Source organism: Nylanderia fulva, unplaced genomic scaffold (assembly GCF_048542155.1).
Source record: "Nylanderia fulva isolate GAGA-0341 unplaced genomic scaffold, ASM4854215v1 Scaffold8, whole genome shotgun sequence".
Classification (NCBI taxonomy): Eukaryota; Metazoa; Arthropoda; class Insecta; order Hymenoptera; family Formicidae; genus Nylanderia; species Nylanderia fulva.
Window position 1 is genome coordinate 217326 of NW_028190916.1, and position 17864 is coordinate 235189.

Consider the following 17864-nt stretch of genomic DNA (forward strand, 5'->3'; position numbering starts at 1 on the left):
GTCACGATATTGTGGAATTATCTTTTATAGAACAAATTATATATTGTAGGCACACATGCACACAAATTATAAATATATGTAATCAATTGTTAAAAATTTGGAAAATTTTAAAATCTTTGTGGCTAGATTTTTTATCTAGATATACATTCTATATATTTTTCAAATTATAATCTCTTTTCTATCGGGTTAAATTTTCACTTTCACATTGAATACAGTGGAATAAAGAAAATAAAATGATATGAGATAAAAGAATTAAATTATGTAAAATAAAAAATAGACAATTATAAAGAATAGGATTGCAATTATTGGCGATACTCGAGCATAAAAATTGAAGGGTCACAAGTCGCTTGAATAAATTGATATCAATTGGCATAAGAAAACTCCAGTATCTATTCGTGGTAATAAAATGATATGAAATAAAAGAATTAAATTATGTAAAATAAAAAATAGACAATTATAAAGAATAGGATTGCAATTATTGGCGATACTCGAGTCAAAAAAATTGAAGGGTCACAAATCGCTTGAATAAATTGATATCAATTGGCATAAGAAAACTCCAGTATCTATTCGTGGTACTTAAGATCGGCAGTTTGGGAGATGAGACTACAATGTAGCGGCAGGTCGACTGTGAGCCTTGGTTAGCATTTGGTTGGGTGACTAGCGCCTACTACGTACGCGTGGTGGGATGAGCTGATTGAGTGGGGGATAGTGAGTCGATCGAGTCGGGGAGTTATGAATGAGTCGCGAAGTCCTGAACCACCAGCGATCCCGACGGTGGGAGCCGCGCTGAAGAAACAGCAAGCAGGAGGAGGGAAAAGAGATAATGGACGCAAAGGAGGTGGCGGCGGCGGCGACTCTGATGATGAAGAGAAGGAGGAAGAATAGAAGATGGGACGAAGTAAGTAACACCAAGCGCGGGTGATCGAGGGAAGGTGAGAATGGTGGGAGAATTGTCCGAAAGCGGGGTGCGAACCACGTGCTTCGGCGGCTTTACAATCGTATATAGGCACCGGTCGACTGAGTGGACAGTACCATACACTGACAGTCATACACTGGCGCAAGAGGTGATAGAAAGAGTGAAAGAGAGACTTGCGTTGTCGTGAGACAGAAAAGAAAGAAAAAGAAAGAAGAGAAGAAGAAAAAATGAGAATAGAGGGATAAGGACGATATACGTACGACCAAGGCAAAAGTTCTCCACTTCCAGTCCCTTACGGAGGGTTCACTCCTATTCGAGGTTCTGTGACATTTTTGGAAACGCGATTATTTTTTCCGATCAGCCAACAGTGTTGCAAGGGCGTGACGAAGAAGCGAAAGATAAAAAGAAGAGTCGCAGACTGGGGAAAGTAGCGAAAAAGATAACTGAAAGTGGGAAAACTCGGAGAAGAGGAGAGACTGGGCCACCCTTAACGGTGTACCCTTTTGATTCTTTCTCTTCTTTAGTACCCCCGCCACCTTGTCACCCACCCCCTCCTCTTTCTCTCTCGGGATCCCACAACCCCCCTTGCCTCCTGTCGTATAAGAATCAGTGCATCGCGTGTGCTGGGACCAGTGCCAAACGGATTGTGATTCTGTGCGCACAGTTTATCAAGTGTGACAACCCCTCGGCGGAGTGACCAGGAATCGGTGACGACAGGACGTTGGAGCACAAACACATATATATATATATATATATACATATACACGCACCGTCCGCGGCATCCGTACATATACATATCTATAACGCACGTGTATCTATTACTCATATACAGTCCTAGTTGACGCGAAAGACGCGCCCGCCTAGAGTGATAAAGTGTTTCATATGGTCGCGAGAATTGTGGAAAACGTGATGATCCATTGACCAAATAATCGATCACGATGGAAGTCATACTCATCCGCGATCAGAGAACTACGACCCATCGGGTCCTTGACCGTGCCGCGCAGAGCTACGAACCAAAATCGACGTTAAAGTCGCTTAAATGTCGAAACGACGTTGCAACTAGTTGTTATACCGAAGCAACAATTGCGAGAACAAAAAGAAATAATCATGCTCAAAGACTCTTGCCATACAATTCGCATCTTACGCCGACGTTTTACGACGATCGAGGAATACGACCGATTCGTAGCGCATCTGTCAGGGTATCATGGTATCTAAGTAAGTCAAAGTTACTATTAACTATATTCATCACTGAAACATTTGAAACTTATTTAAAAAATGTTAATACTACAAAAATAATTAAAATTTAATTTCTTCAACACATATTATTAATGAGAAATAATTAAATTGAGATATACGTTTATATAAAAAATTGCCGGATAATAATTTCAAAGAAGGATCATGTATTGAATTAATATAAAAGAAGAGAATATAATTCAAACAATGATATAATTGACATATGAAAAAATTATTTTATCATATTTTTATGCTACACATTCATTAATTCGAGGTCATTATAATGCAACGTAATAACATTATGTAATTATTATAACAATATTTCGACTGTTACAATATTATATCTTCGCGCAGCGTGTCGATATAAAAGTAGTATCCTCTTTTCGGTTACAAAGCTTTCCACGAATTGATTTAGAAATCGTATCAAGATTTGCTTTATTTGCATCAAGCTTGCCATTTATATCCTTTGCTTACTTATTAAGCTTTTGTAACATCAAACGACAGAGAGAAGGAAAGATATATATATACACTGACATATATTTTTATATACAGATTTTGAAAATTTATTTAGTATTAACTGTACTATAAAGAACTCAAGAAAACTTTTTTCAAGATCAGTTTTCTTACACAGTAATAATCCGACCAGAATTATTGATTAGTAAGCGAAGATAGCGCTAAAAACTTTCATTACTCAGCTGATATCGATAAACTACACATTCGACAGCGTAAACACCCAAAACGGATCATGATTTGGCGGTAAAACCCACGTGTGTCTCGAAACCTTAATCATTGAACCGTTTCGTGACAAGTACCTTCAGAACACACGCCGGGCTTTAAATATACTCACTGTGATCTATAAATACATTTTTTCTTCAATTGTTGCTCTTATACCTTTCATATCAGCTCATGAAAATTACAACTTTCTTGTATAATATCATGCCATTCTTTGCGCGTGTTCACATTTCGAGAGTAAGAAAATTTATTTCGTAACATTATGAATAATGCTTCATATAATTAATAAGGAATACTTTTATCAATCAACAAACGTTAACTGAAAAAAATGTTGACACGAATAATTCAGCAGACGGTGTACTCGTGTACGTCATATTTTACCCTCTTTTATACTTTTCCCCGGATACCGTCTGCACATCGCCGATATTACAAGGGCCTACCTCAACGACGACGCGTTCCATCGAAATTCCTAAGAACTCGCAGCTGCGTTGAAAAAAGTATGGCTCGCAAAGCCGGTGAACACCGGTGCAAAAGCGCATCTCTGCTGTCGGCCGGCAAGAAAGACGGCGAAAAATGCGGTAATGACGCACTGTCCTCGCATTGCTTGTGACAATTATACCCCATTACACCCGACCCGCTACTCCCTTTTCTTCCGTTCGCATCCACGGATCGAAGTGCGTTGCGGTAGGTCGCGATACGCACGTATATGCGTGTACGCATGCCAATTCATTATAGATTATTCCTTGTCAATTTCTTATCGCTAGAAGAAAATCTAGTGACACCCAAGCTTTCATCATATCATTTTTCATATCATAATTGTTGATTTATTGCAACAAGTTTTTCTGCATCGACACCTCCATAATAAGCAGTGAGACGTCGAACGATTTCTCTGATTTCACAGTAGAAAAAGGTGTTTCGGTAGATGACTAACAAATGAACTTGTAACAGTTGCGGAAACCGACATTAAACCACCTGTAGAGGAATCCCACTGGGTCCAACAGGTGGGCGGACAAAAGCAAATATATAACCGCGATGTATACGCGGCACGTATTTTGAATTTATTATTTTATTTCAGGAAATTCTAGAGTTTCTATTAGATAGATTTTGAATTAAATCGAGGACTTTTTTTTGTAAAAAAAAGAAAAAAACAGTTAAGATGGAGAATAAAACGCGCGTAATGTAGATTTAAGATCCGCAAACTTATAAATGAAGAATCAATAAGGAGGACCGTCACAAGGCGGATGACTAATGCGTTCATCGGCTTGCTCGAATATGACGTCAAACTCGTAAGAAAGAATGACATGAATGACAATAAATAGAGTAAAAGAAGACTGAAATGTTTATAAATTGCATATTTTGTCTAAATATAAGATACATAAAAATATTCACTAGAATAAATATTCAGATTTAAAAATATTCAGTTTTATGTATTTCTGTATAAAAATTAATTTTGATATATATTATTATCTACTGAAAATTGATCAGAATTTCATACCGCATTATAGACATGCTTTTGCGAAGTATAATTAAATCCGCGACATTCCTAGATTAGGTGGATACGAGAGTAAATTCGAAGCAGCTGGCTGTCGTTTAAATTTCTTTCTTTCTTTCTCCAAGAATAAGAACTTGTCTGAAAGAACGCCTATTTCACCTCGTATCCCTTTCTCCGCCGACAAATTTAACCGATCATGGAAGACTAATCGCATAGCAATTAAATGTCTAAGAGAAAAAAAGGAAGGTGGCGTAATTAAAGAAATAAGAGAAAGTAAACGATGTCTTAGAGCAACGACTAAGGATATATATATATATATATATATATATATATATATATATATATAAATGTATGTATGTATGTATGTATGTATGTACATACAGTCGTAGATCCCCTAAGAGATTTATGTGAATTACTATATAAACTCTGCGACACAATAAAAGTATTATATTTGCAATGTGAATGACTGTTTCTTGAGATATAAACCTCTTCAAACTAAATATGGACTAAAAGTACATTGTAAGTACATGGTTTTTCTAACATCATTAGCGGACATCATAATTGGATGTTTTCCGTTACAATGGTCGTCCTTTCGAAGATATTTTTTTCCCTCTTTCCGTGACGAAAATAAAGTACAAAAATAGATACTTTTATCGACATCGTGTGTTGTGTACAATGAATTGTGGACATAGAAACAAATAATAAATCGAAGCAATGTGCCCATATGCAACGATAATACATACATATATGTAAGAAATCATGTAACTTTGTCTTCTGCATATTTTTTATTTCGCACATTGCAGCTGATTGTACAATCTATCTCGTACTTATTTGAAAACAAACCAAATGATTAAACACGCAATAATTAGCGCTTATCGCGTTTTTGCGATGTTTTTTGATTAATTAATAGTGCGCGTTAAATCTTCAAACGTAAAAAAAGTTTTATCGGGACATGTTTGTGTCAAAAGTTACGCGTGTCGCCGTCGTTGACCGACATGATTTTGCGTCGTCTCTTTAGGGCGCAAACTTCCCTACGGCAAATTGCTCTCTCTCATCGCGCAACGTAGAACGCACTTAAGAGCCGCTCATTAATATGCGTTAAGTGTCCGAGGCGTCTCCCTACGCCCGGTCCCACTCATCGTTTTCTCCACAGCTTGCTCTTTCTCCGTCTGCATTTCTGTCTCTCCCTCTGTTCGCACGTCGCGTCCGCTGGCCACGCTGCATCATACGTTCACGCACATTAAAATTAAATTCGTTAGCGTCTATGGGTGGCACAACGCACCTCCGGTTTTTGGTCACGCGACTATTCATCTTGTCGAGAGCGATAAGAGTCAATCTGATGATACTCGACTCTTTGATATTCCTCTACTTTGACGCAATGTTTTCCACCCATCTCAGAAATATCGTTATTTCAATCTATAATCTTTTTGCGAAGAGATACTGTGAAATATTTTAACAAAGTTTGTTAAATAATAATCATAAAATTAATTAACGGGGAAAATATATTTTTTTATGATAAGTATATTATGATAATTTCTCTTAGATTACATTTGACTTAAGAGACAGATTTTGATGTAAAAAATTTATTTTATAGGCAATTACATAAAATTTATATTGACAAATGTAAAATCGGAGTTACATTCCGCAATGATATCTGTTCGACTTTATCGCTTGATTTTCGAGACTTTTTTGAAACTGCGGCCGAAAAGAGAGAGAGAGAGAGAGAGAGAGAGAGAGAGAGAGAGGAGAGACACGGATTAAATGCATACAACACACGTCGTATATGCGGTAGCCTCTCGTCGTTATACATCCTCCAAATGCGTACACAACTGTTGATGGTTTGTCGTCATATCGCTGCACGTGATCCGAGGCCTCTCATCAAGGGTCGTAACTCGCGTAATAATGCGACGACGAATTCGCGGGCACGTAATTCGATGAGCGGTGATCCTGAAACTGCCGGATGATCATAAGACGGTCCCGTTCGGAATCTACCATTTAGGCGCTTACTATCGACGAGTGAATCCCCGAGGGTGGAAGAAACAGAGAGGGCCCGACGAGCCGGAAGCTCAATGATAATTTTCACGCAGGCATCTCGCGGCTCTCACCGTCAAATCGTTGATTACCGTCGAATATTGAGCTGTATCTTCGTCTTTTATTATTTTTTTTTAATACGCAGACAATTCCGTTAATAATCCCCTACGCAAGTTAAGTCTTCATCGCGAAATGATCTCCAATCTTATAGCGTTTATTCGCCACGTCTGCATTAATGTAACTGTTTTCGGCGATCGCTATAAAACTTCCTATTGTATATGCAACATGCATTAAAATGCCACGTCGGCAATGCGAGAATTAAAGAACGAGAAAGGAAATATTTTTCATCGATCTCATTCTAACTTGTGCATGCACAAAAAAATAAAAAAAATATTCTTTATATACCCATATCATGATATTAAATTATAATCTTGTCTAAATGAAACTGAAGAGACGCTATAATATATTTCATTAACGTAATATTTAATGGCATATAATTCAAATGCAAAGTATGTATAAAAATTACTTGGTTGACAAATCTAACACGATCATCTTTGCTTTCAGGGTGTGTGATTGTGATCCTATTAGTGGTTTCGGTACACGGAAATCCAAGAAAAATGGATTTTTGTTATCGTGAAACAAAATTACCAGCAGTAATTCAAGAACTAATGGTCAAAAGTCCTCCGAAGTGGGTGGAACCTTGCGGTCCTTCCGAAGTCTCCGATGATCTGGAAAGTGGTCAGGAAATCTCTATGCCAAAATACGATCAAATCCTGGGCAGCATATGCATCGAAACACAAACTGCATATGATCATGTGCAAATATTTCGAGATTTATATGTAAGTAATAAAACAATATAGTATATAAATATAAAGTATACATATCATATATATATATATATATATATATATATGTGTGTGTGTGTGTGTGTGTGTGTGTGTGTGTGTGTGTGTGTGTGTGTGTGTGTGTGTGTGTGTGTACATATAGTATAGTATGTATATATAAATAAGTAATAGATGTTTTGCGCTGTTTCTCATCGTCATCCTCTTCGAGAAATTTAGTTATTTGTATGCTATTATTGTAATCCATTTTGGTGGATTAAAATTACAATGTCACAATATAGTTCCCAATATTAAATTTATTAATATTTTGATAATTATTGAGAGAGAGAGAGAGAGAGAGAGAGAGAAGACCAGAGAGATAGAGCGAGAAAATTTCAAACGGAAGATGATTATAGTAGTACTTCCGGTCGTCCAGACATCGATCGTAGTTCTATAGTCTTCTTATTAAGTAATCTTTGAAAAAGATTTCGATCTTGTAAATGGTCTTTATATTGATTCTGAAAAACTTTTTTCTTTTTTTTACGCTGAGAATGACCCAAAAAAAGGCGCCGAAACGTACGTTATTGAGATGATATTATTGTAATGTTTTTGTATATTCATGGACAATTTTTAATTTTTAATTTTATATTAATAAAGGTACACGTTTAAACATCGTAGCGCTTGCTCGTAATTGCCGTTTTTATTTAGATTGTTTGTATTATATTAATTATATTTTTATTTATTATAAGTACGCGAAGTTTAATTCTCTATTACAGTTATTACATCAAAAAAGTTGGGACACGATTTAAATTTCAAAAGTAACATGTAATCGATTTGATGAGACAGATACGTACGCGAGAAAAATTTCCGTTTCGAAAGAATCTTCCCAACCAATCGTACCTTATTATCTCTGGCCAAGGACAATAAATCACGCACCAGACCCAAGCGGTGTGCCTCAAGGTTTCTCTCTAGAGACGATTCAAAAAAAGAGACCGACTTGAAAACCGCAGAAGCAAAGAAGATGTTTCGCGAAATTTTATTCAAGAAAGATTATTCGAGATAATTTTTAGATGCAATCTAGAGTCGAGAGACGTAATACTACATCTTCACTAAGCATGTTTGATAGTTATACGGCAATGTAGGAAACCGCACTCTCATCAAACGAGACACGAAAAAGCGAACAATCACATTAATTCCTAAATGGCTGCGTTTTTGCCAAATAATAGTACCCAGGAATAAACACCCATGATTGATTGTTGAACAACATCAGTTAAGATCACACAAAGACCCTCCTCCGCTCGCGCGAACGGTATTTACCTAGGCGAAGCGAGTATATGACCGAGTAAATTAACATTCGTCGCGTGCATCGAGAAAGGGTATTTATGCCTCTCCACATTATAGGGTCCTGTCTCGCCCTGGGGCCCCGGCCGAAGGCGGCTAGAAAGCGTTCCCGTTACATCATCGTACAGCGATACCGGATGCCGATGTTTTCCAAGTCAGCGCATAATATGATATCCGCATGGATCCGCGACTCGCTTCTACCCTTGGCAGAAAAGACAATAAATTGCACACGTGTAAATCTCTCGCTTGCGACATAGGAAGAATGGCATGGAAAAGGAGTGAAGTCATAGTCGAGCAGACAGAAGAGTCAGGTTCCTTTCCTTGTCGCAAAGCGTCGAGGCTAAGAACTCCATGGACGCCTTTTCCTCTCTTGATATCGACACGCGGCGACACACTGTCTAGTGATCCAGTATGACTTCATCTTCCAACACACGTTATCGGTTTAGATAGACCGTCTACTGACTGGGAGAAAGGATATAGATTAGTCAAGGATGTCGAGAAAACGATCGATGCATCTCATGATAGGAACGCGAAGAAAATTTGCAACAAAATGTCGCGGTCTCTCATTAATTGGAAAAAGAATTTTCCGTAAAGCTTCCTGGATGATTGAGAATCTTTAGAATACATTTTGTCTATGTATTAGATCTTCGATTGTGGATCTACATTTCGTTCTTCTGCCATACATTTATTCGCTCTATCGTGAAACTTTTGTTGTTTCGTGACGGTTCATCGTACGTCCTTGCACGCACAGCCTGTAAACAACTTATAAGTCGAGTTCGGTCGTCTGCAATCCGTCGTGATCGCGAGCGACGGCGTCTGCATCCTCGTACGTGAAAGAATCGGATAAAATATCGGAAGCGAAGGATTCCAATAAATCAGAATCGGAAGCTACCCCTCTCATCCGCCGCGGACGGGCACGCCACATTGGCACATCGCTTGCATACTAAAACCCAGACCGGATATACAACCTGCCAGTGCATGTACTCGTCTCGATACGACACATTTCTTCTACCACGGTATATAACCGCTGACTTTCTGTCTCTGTGCTCGCGTCTTTCTACTTTGCGCAATGACATATTTTTCAAACGCATCGCGGATTCTTAGTCTCTCTATTCTATAAAATTTTACAAAAAATTCGTTTCAATGTTGTAGAGATTAAAATACGATACGATTTTTCTATATCGGAAAAAATCTACAACAATTTATTGTGATCCTTGGAAATTATCGACGAATTGTGAAAAAGTTGTGTGAAGGCTTTATTTAGATAAAAAAAATTCGATTTCCCACTTTTAGTCATTTCTTTCTCTCTTTACATCTTGCTCGTGGAAGGCGTCGAACTTGCGAGCCATTCAATCGGCTCTTGAAATCGCCGTCACACCGAAATTTTATAACTTCTAATAAGCGGTGCAGCGGTGAAGCCGCGCTAGAAGAAAGACTGAAAGGCTAATTGATTTTGACGGGTCCTGGACAGCGCCGCGCACGGAGAGACCTATTCTTGCCAGCCTACTTCCTGCCAGCTTCCAGCTCGGTTTTACGATTATTCGTGTGCCCCGGTGTAGCCGACGAGACTTTTACGAGGCACAAAAGACCCGCGCCACAGATTTGCCCGCCGCCAGTGGTTGTTAGCGACAATTCTTCTTTCCTTTTTGTCTTGCTTTTATCACCTCTCCCTCTTTGCTCGCTCTCCTGCTCTCGCAATTTCTTCGTATTTATATGTCTCGCAGCGAAAAAGTGCGAGGGAAGGAAATTCAAAGCTCTTCGGAGCGTGAAACAAAGATCACGGAAATTGTCTTTGCAAACTTCTCATGCTTGATGTCGCACGAAAACGGAGAATTAGCCAAAGTATCGATATACTCGAGCGGAATGAGAGTCATCATCGTGTGAATGTAACCGACACATCATAAAACGCGACGATGAAAACGAGTTCTTTTCGGCACCTGAAAGAAGGAAAGGTAGACGCGGGCTTAGCAGAGAGAGAGAGAAAGAGAGCTGTAGGTAGACGCGTAGGTCTCGCTAATGTATTTATTAGAGGATTGCTTGCACAAAATTGTCGTAAAATTTCATTTAATTACTCACCAAATCCCTCATTATACTAGTCTAGGATACTTTGCGGTCGAGATATCGTTACCGGTATTATTAGCAATAACGGCCGATGACGCAATCGGTGGCCGACCACCGTGCGTATTTAATATTTTTTTGATACAAAGTGATGGGAGCCCCGAAAAGATATCTTTGTATCCTTCTGGATGCTTTCGTAACGACCGGGGCGTGAGAAGGGCCGATCATCGATCGGCGCACGAGTGCCCGCAGGTACACGAGATCGAACATGCCATATAACGAGGGAATGAATTTAATGAATGACTACCGCGATGCCGCCTTTCTACTATGAGCTACCCCTCCGCGTCGTTCCTATCTTCGAGAAATTCGTTTGTCGCGTATTATACTTATTTTTCGTTCGTAAACCTACATGCGAGCTCACAAACTTATTATATGCATTAGATAGAGGAAAGAACATTGAGACCATATGTGATTTATCAGGCTACGCAACACGTGGTTCCTTGATAGCGTTAGATCTCAGGAATGTTGTTTACGATCGAACGTATTATCGCATTGCAGGTCATGAGAGTATCGTATACGATCATTATTTCCATTCCTGCCTAAGATAATGGTGCACATGCGATGTGTTATCTGCGCTAAAAACAATTACTGTAAGATACGAGATCAATGATGCTAAGTCATCTTTCTTCGCGTATGAACACAAATTCCATTGGATGTTAAAGTAGAATAATAATGTCGGGATTCTTTCAAGACGGTTGCTTCATCCTTCAAATCACAACTGATTATCATAATAAGAGGCCAATGACCTATCTCAAGTAGGAGTGAACGCATCGCAAAAGATTATTATGCGAAATGCATTACATAATTATTATTCAATAAAATCTCATTTTACATAATAATTATTGCAGTGCAGGCATACTTATTAATTTTGTTAAAGCTTCGTAGTTGAAGTAAATACATTGAAACAATCTTCTGCATCAAATCACATTACGATATATAAAAAAATAAAGTACAAAAAATGATCTTCGAATATACGAAAACGGTGGCATGTTTCCCTATTTCTACCGGCACTTCCCTGTTCAGTGGATGATTCATAATGACTCGTTCGATGTAAGCGATCCCTTGATGGGATAATTATTGTGTCTCGACTGGCGCCCGGATTTCCAAGTAATTTCTGAGTAAAGGAGGACTAAGCTGGCTTTTGTTGGCTGACCCATCCCGGTATTCCCGAAAAGTCAGCGTGCCGCTGCTTCTGGCATGCGCACCCTCCCATTGAGAGAGTGGTTATATTCTACGTGGTATTTCGCACGGCGTGCTGCCTGTTTTCAACGCGCCAAGAACACGGGATATCGGAAGACTGATCGTGTAAAAGGCTATTGTGCACGGCGTGTAATCGGTGACTAAACTCACGCTGACATCCAGTGGCCTCGAGTTACGACTACGCTACCGCGCAGAAATTAGAGCGAGAGCTCGCGAATCCAGTACTCGCATCAGTGTCGGCATAATTGACGAATACCTGGAAGTACAATAAAAGCAGCGCGATGCGCCAATCCATGAGCCTCTTACGATCTGAAGCGCTACTTTGTTCAAGATAAAATAGCGCTAAATGCACTGCGTTTTTGCTAAATCGCGCATTTTCATGTTTTTTAAATTTTTTTGTCAAGAGAATAAAATTGAAATTTCATTAAAAACAGAGATGCGATAAAAAATAAAATAATTAAATGGAAGCGACTGGTTTTTTATATATAATAAATGTGGTTGATCACTAACAAAATAGCAATTATATCATTTTAACATAAATATATGCATATTTTGTATTGTTTTATATATACTTTAATAAACTCTCGTGCGTAATAAATATGAGAGATATGCAGAACGATAGTAGCAACAGAGCCTACGCGGAACAATTTTTCTCAAATTTCTACGAAATTGCACACTAAAAGGATGACGATGAAGGAAACTTGATAGTTCCGCACATCTTTCTTCGATGTTGCGGCTCCTTTTTTACGTGAAACTATGCATCTAATCGCGCCCACGGTTTTCTTCTTTAATTTTGCAGATTAAAGAGACCTACAAGACAGATTTCAACAACCTTAACGAATTGTTTACAAAAAAATGTTTACCCTGGCTGCCTCCAATACCCAAGAAGCTGGGAGAGTCATTGAGTCAAGAGTATCTGTCAAAGTTGGAGGTACGTATTGTCAATAATATTATTTTTTGTCGCTCCTTTTTGTAACTTACTAGCATCGTACAATATTGATAATAATATACAACAACAATCTTTGAAAAATGCATGTCTTTACGAAAATTGATAATACAAATAAACGTTCTTAAATAGGCAATTAATAAGCATAATTGATACATTTTCAGCTGGATGAACAACTTGTTACATGGTACGAAATTATGCAGCTACTCGCAATGAGCATAGAACAAATGGTTTGGGACCTGGAACTCATAGGCAACCCGTTTGCCAAAAATTTCAAGGAATGCGAATTCAAGCTCCGAAGTGTAAGTTTATTTTTGAGATCAAATTCATTATCTTTTTTAATAATTACACCGGACAACAAATTTTTGATTTGTCGCTCTTCTGCAGTGTGTATAGTATAAAAAAAAGTTTTGTGCGCGCGATTTTTACAATAGCACCAGTGCGCAATTAGCCTGAATTATTCTATCTTCTGTTGCTGTGATAAAAAAGTATTTTGTCAAGTTTTACGAGCTTTTTACGTAAAAGTGGAAATAAGGAAACATTAAAGTTCATCGCTGAAAAACGAAAATGCCGTTTTAACAACCATTACGATTATGGCTTTCAATTCGGTTTTTATGTTATTAAAATTTTCTATATTTTTGTATTTATTCTCGATATATATCGATTTCGAAACATCCTGAGAAATATCTGCACACTGAGGAAAATATCCAAAAAATACAAAACACTATTGCCCATTGAAAATTATTAGCAATGTTTATCTTTGTTATTCGTATTTTTATATATTATAATGATTAATTTTAAATTGATGATTATAAATTTAACAAAATTCATAATTCTACAAATATTTTTTAAATGCAATCCTATTAATACTAGATGCTCTTGTATAAAAAAAAGTAATATTATTTTTTGTATTGCATGTACCGACTGATCTAAGTATTATAAATAATATCTTTAATATCTCGATGCTTTTTTTTCAGGTTCTCTGTGAGATACAAAATGCTATGATGGAGCGCGGAATAACGCCACAGCCAAATGTCGATCGAGACCGCATGCCTCCTGAATATCGAGGAGATAATTTAAGGCGTGACACGACGTGCCGTATCAAGCGGGACTGGATGATCTTTCGTGACTATATGAACGCCCTCGAGTACATAAACCAAGTATTCACTTTCCTGCGCTTGCGCCTCATGCAGTCTTAAAGGTGACGAGGCGGGAAAAGAGTTACCAGACGACGATTCCCCATCTCCTATCACGGGAAATCGGTGCAACTGCGGCTGGGTGCTCTACTCTTCTAAGGTGATAAAGAGAAAGATGGCGGACACAAAAAAAGATAATTTTTCGATATATTTTCGCATATTGAGAAACAATGATTTTAATGAGCTACATCTCCTCTCAGCGTAAAGCGTGTTATTCGTTGATCGATGATGTGATCAACATAGTCGAACCGATGGATATCCTGATCATCATTAACACATTCAATAATATTCACCATTCATCTTCACATTCTCTAATGGTACAATATAATGCGTCGAGTTGGACAACGTAAAAGGGGAAAGAAAAGTAAAAATAAAAAGTCGCGTTATTGTTGGCCCATTAGCTTTCGCCGTCATAATTCACGATTACACACATGTACACATGCATAATCACACATCGTTATCGCTTTGCGCAAAGATGCACCACGACGCTCATATTTGATTTAACATGCGAGAAAAAAAGTAGGTATGATAAGTTCAACGATTCGATCGTCCAACGTGTTCAACGCAAATGACTTTAGAGACAACTACATATCACGATTATCTAATATTTTAAGAACGTGATATCTGTTACGCTCGATACACATTCTTCTTACGATATTTTATTAACGTTGAACACGATCACGATTTAATTTGTTTAGTTTTTAAACATTTAAAGACTTGAGACTCTCTCTCTCTCTCTCTCTCTCTCTTTATGATACCTCTCTATACGAATAATATTGCAAAAATCACCTGCTATTATACACACAGTATACACAAGATTAGAGCACTCGAGAAAGTAAGAACTGTCACAAAAAGCATTATAAAACAATCTCAAGTCGATTTATCTAGTATAATTATTTAGGTAATATTTTTTTATTGAATTCATGTCGATTTAGAGATGTGAACACTTATCTAACATTACGAGTTTCTATTTATGCTCAAATGCTTAAAGCAACAAGAGCTGAGAAAAAAAATAGTTTAATAGGAAAAAATTCATTTACGCTGTTAGAGTTCAACACAGTATTTTCGATCTCTTGTGATCCAACGAACAGAGAAAATTGCGTGTATAAATTACACTGTGCACGCGACGAAGAATTTTACAGCATCATTAGAAATATTTTTTTCGCGAGCGATTCGTGTGCCCCATAATTATCTGATATAATAATTTATTGACTAATTAGATAATATTAGTATATCTATATTTATTCAGATTATTTATTTTATTTTTATATAAAGATTTTACACACTCCGATTAATTGTATTTAAAGTGTCTAGTTGAGCTTAAAAGTGCCTAGTGTATAAAAGAAAGAAGGACATATATGTATTACAATTAAAATCCCGTGCGCACGTATTTTGCTCATGTGTGTGTGTGTGTGTACGGAATTTTACTATCACGATATATCAATTAACATACCACAAAAAGAGAAAGACGCACTGATGCAACAAAAACCATTTAACGTGTCAAGTGTCGCGCTGCTGTTATATTGTTTCCTTCTCTCGATATACCTGTGCAGGGTATAAGAACTAATCAGAAATGAGGCTCGTTAATATTTTGCACTTTTGATCGCAATTATTTCACTTATAATGAGATCCTTCTAGTATTATACGTTACTTGATACTATCCTGTTTATGAAGAGTATCTTTTTACATGATCTTTTTTTATATCGCGATTACATCGATTATTTTCATTTTAATAATATGCGAGGCTGTAGAGGACTATTAGCAAGGGCGTATCAAAAAGATTTTTTTCCTTTAATGTGCGTTTACAATTTTATAAACAGATCAATATTTTTTTATTTTGTAATATGTAATTATCGATATATATTTTATACATGTTGTGTAATATAAATGTATTCTTGTTCACATAATTGCAAATCAAAGAAGTCATGTTCTGATACGTCCTATGCCGGTAATCTTCAAAATTGATTCATTTTGTACTTATGACATGTAGTCGCGTGGCGATCTTTTATAAAGAATGGCCACAATAGAAAAAAGTTAGTGCGCGATTACCTGCAAATATCACATGTTTTCACACGCCCTTAATCATACTTAATTTTCACATTAGTAGAAACTCGTAAGCTTAAATTATAAATCATATGTATATGTGCGTATACGAGATTCATATTTTCAATCATTGATCATTAACGCAATTTTAAATGCGTTCATTATTAAATTATTATTACTTGTGCGCACGCATGCGCGTATCGTATAAAGTGTATTTTTATTTCCGTATCATCGCGTCTGTGATATGCATCCTAGAACATCCCTCAGGCGACTAATTATTCATTATCCACTTTGCTTCCTCTTGTTTCAAAAAAAAAGAGACAGAGAGAAAAAAAGAGCAAAAAAAAAAGAATAAGAGGACATACTTATTGTCTCGAATTTTAATTCGACCATTTGTAATCTGACTTTATTGTTTATAATTTTAAATGATTGATTTTAAATTTAGAATAACATTTTTAAAAAATATATTTTTATTATAAAGTAATATTTTTTGATATCATGATAAGAGCTAATTTATATTTCAAAAGTATTATTTTTTATAATTTTATTATTTTTTATAAATTTAAAAATCACAAAATTTATATTACACATGCACCTTTAATCGATCTCTCTGTCTTTTTTAATTACAAACTCGAACAATTGTAACAAAATGTAATACATAAATAAAAAAACTATATACGATCGTACACATTCTGATTTATTGTAAAATTAAATGTTTTCGATAATTATAAATGAAAAAATCGCGTACAAGATTGTAAGCTAAAATTTTAGTAAGTAAGATAGACACGTTCCATCGTTATACACGATAAATTAAATTTAAATTAATCAACGCGGTCGCTTCATATACTGTATATAAACAGATCTGATAATAATATTATCTGATAATAAGATTCTATAATAATAATAATAAACTGCGAATTATAATTGTGGATATGTAATACAAAAGTGAGCTCTCTTGTGGGCTCTTTTCTGAACGGGAAATGCCCGCTCAGTTGTATCATATTAAACCAAAGACCGTTCAACATTTTTTTATTGTGTTTCTTCACTGCCATTCTTTCCGTTTTCCCCAATGTGACTTCCTCTAAAAAAATGTGTCCGAAATATGTTTAAAAAAATAGACGCAAATAGACTAGCTTATTAAGCTAAATAGATAAGTGAAAAAACTATTATCTTAATATATTCATGCAATAAATCTTGCTTACTTCAAAGATACAATTGTAAATGTACTCTGTGCACATTTCACTATTTGCTTTTGAATATTAACGAGACAATTCTCCGATCATCGGCACATGTTGCTCGAGCATTCAGCTCGAGGCATTCCAAGCCTGAACAAGCGGAATCTGTCGTTTCCCATGATCAGTGTCCGATGCCGTGTCTCTGGAGCTGTCGACGTAGTCGGTGTTTGAGAGGAAACGCGTAAGTACATGATCATCGGACCGGGTACGGCTCTGTCCCAAGCCGCCGTGTTTGCGCACGCTGTTAGCTCGTTGTCATCGTTCGCCCAACTTACTTTCTCATAAAGATTTCCACTTCTCTCGTGCTGACCCTGTGTTTAACGATCGCTGCCCGCCTTCCCTTTGGCATCCTCATCCAGGTGGTCTCCCGAGCGCCGCCAAGGTGTCAATGTTTTGCCTAGCCATTAAGATCGTTAGCCCATCTTCCTACGCTACGTTTGACCGCTGAAGAGCGATACGATTCTCGAATTTTACATATATGAGAAGATGAGATAATTGCTTGAAGTAAAAAACAGATAACTTTATCAATATGTGTAATAACACATGATGTCGAGAAGAAA

General features: G+C 37.0%; 1 protein-coding gene across 1 annotated transcript; it reads left to right on the top strand.

Annotated features, from left to right (window-relative positions):
• The first annotated feature begins 907 nt into the window (after window positions 1-907).
• On the top strand, window positions 908-17095 carry LOC114928870 (uncharacterized). The gene is made up of 5 exons (XM_029300242.2): window positions 908-2131; window positions 6969-7243; window positions 12684-12815; window positions 12995-13132; window positions 13808-17095. Exons 1-5 carry the CDS (start codon window positions 1855-1857, stop codon window positions 14027-14029), a joined length of 1044 nt encoding a protein of 347 aa, XP_029156075.1. The 5' UTR covers window positions 908-1854; the 3' UTR covers window positions 14030-17095.
• The last annotated feature ends 769 nt before the right edge of the window (window positions 17096-17864 follow it).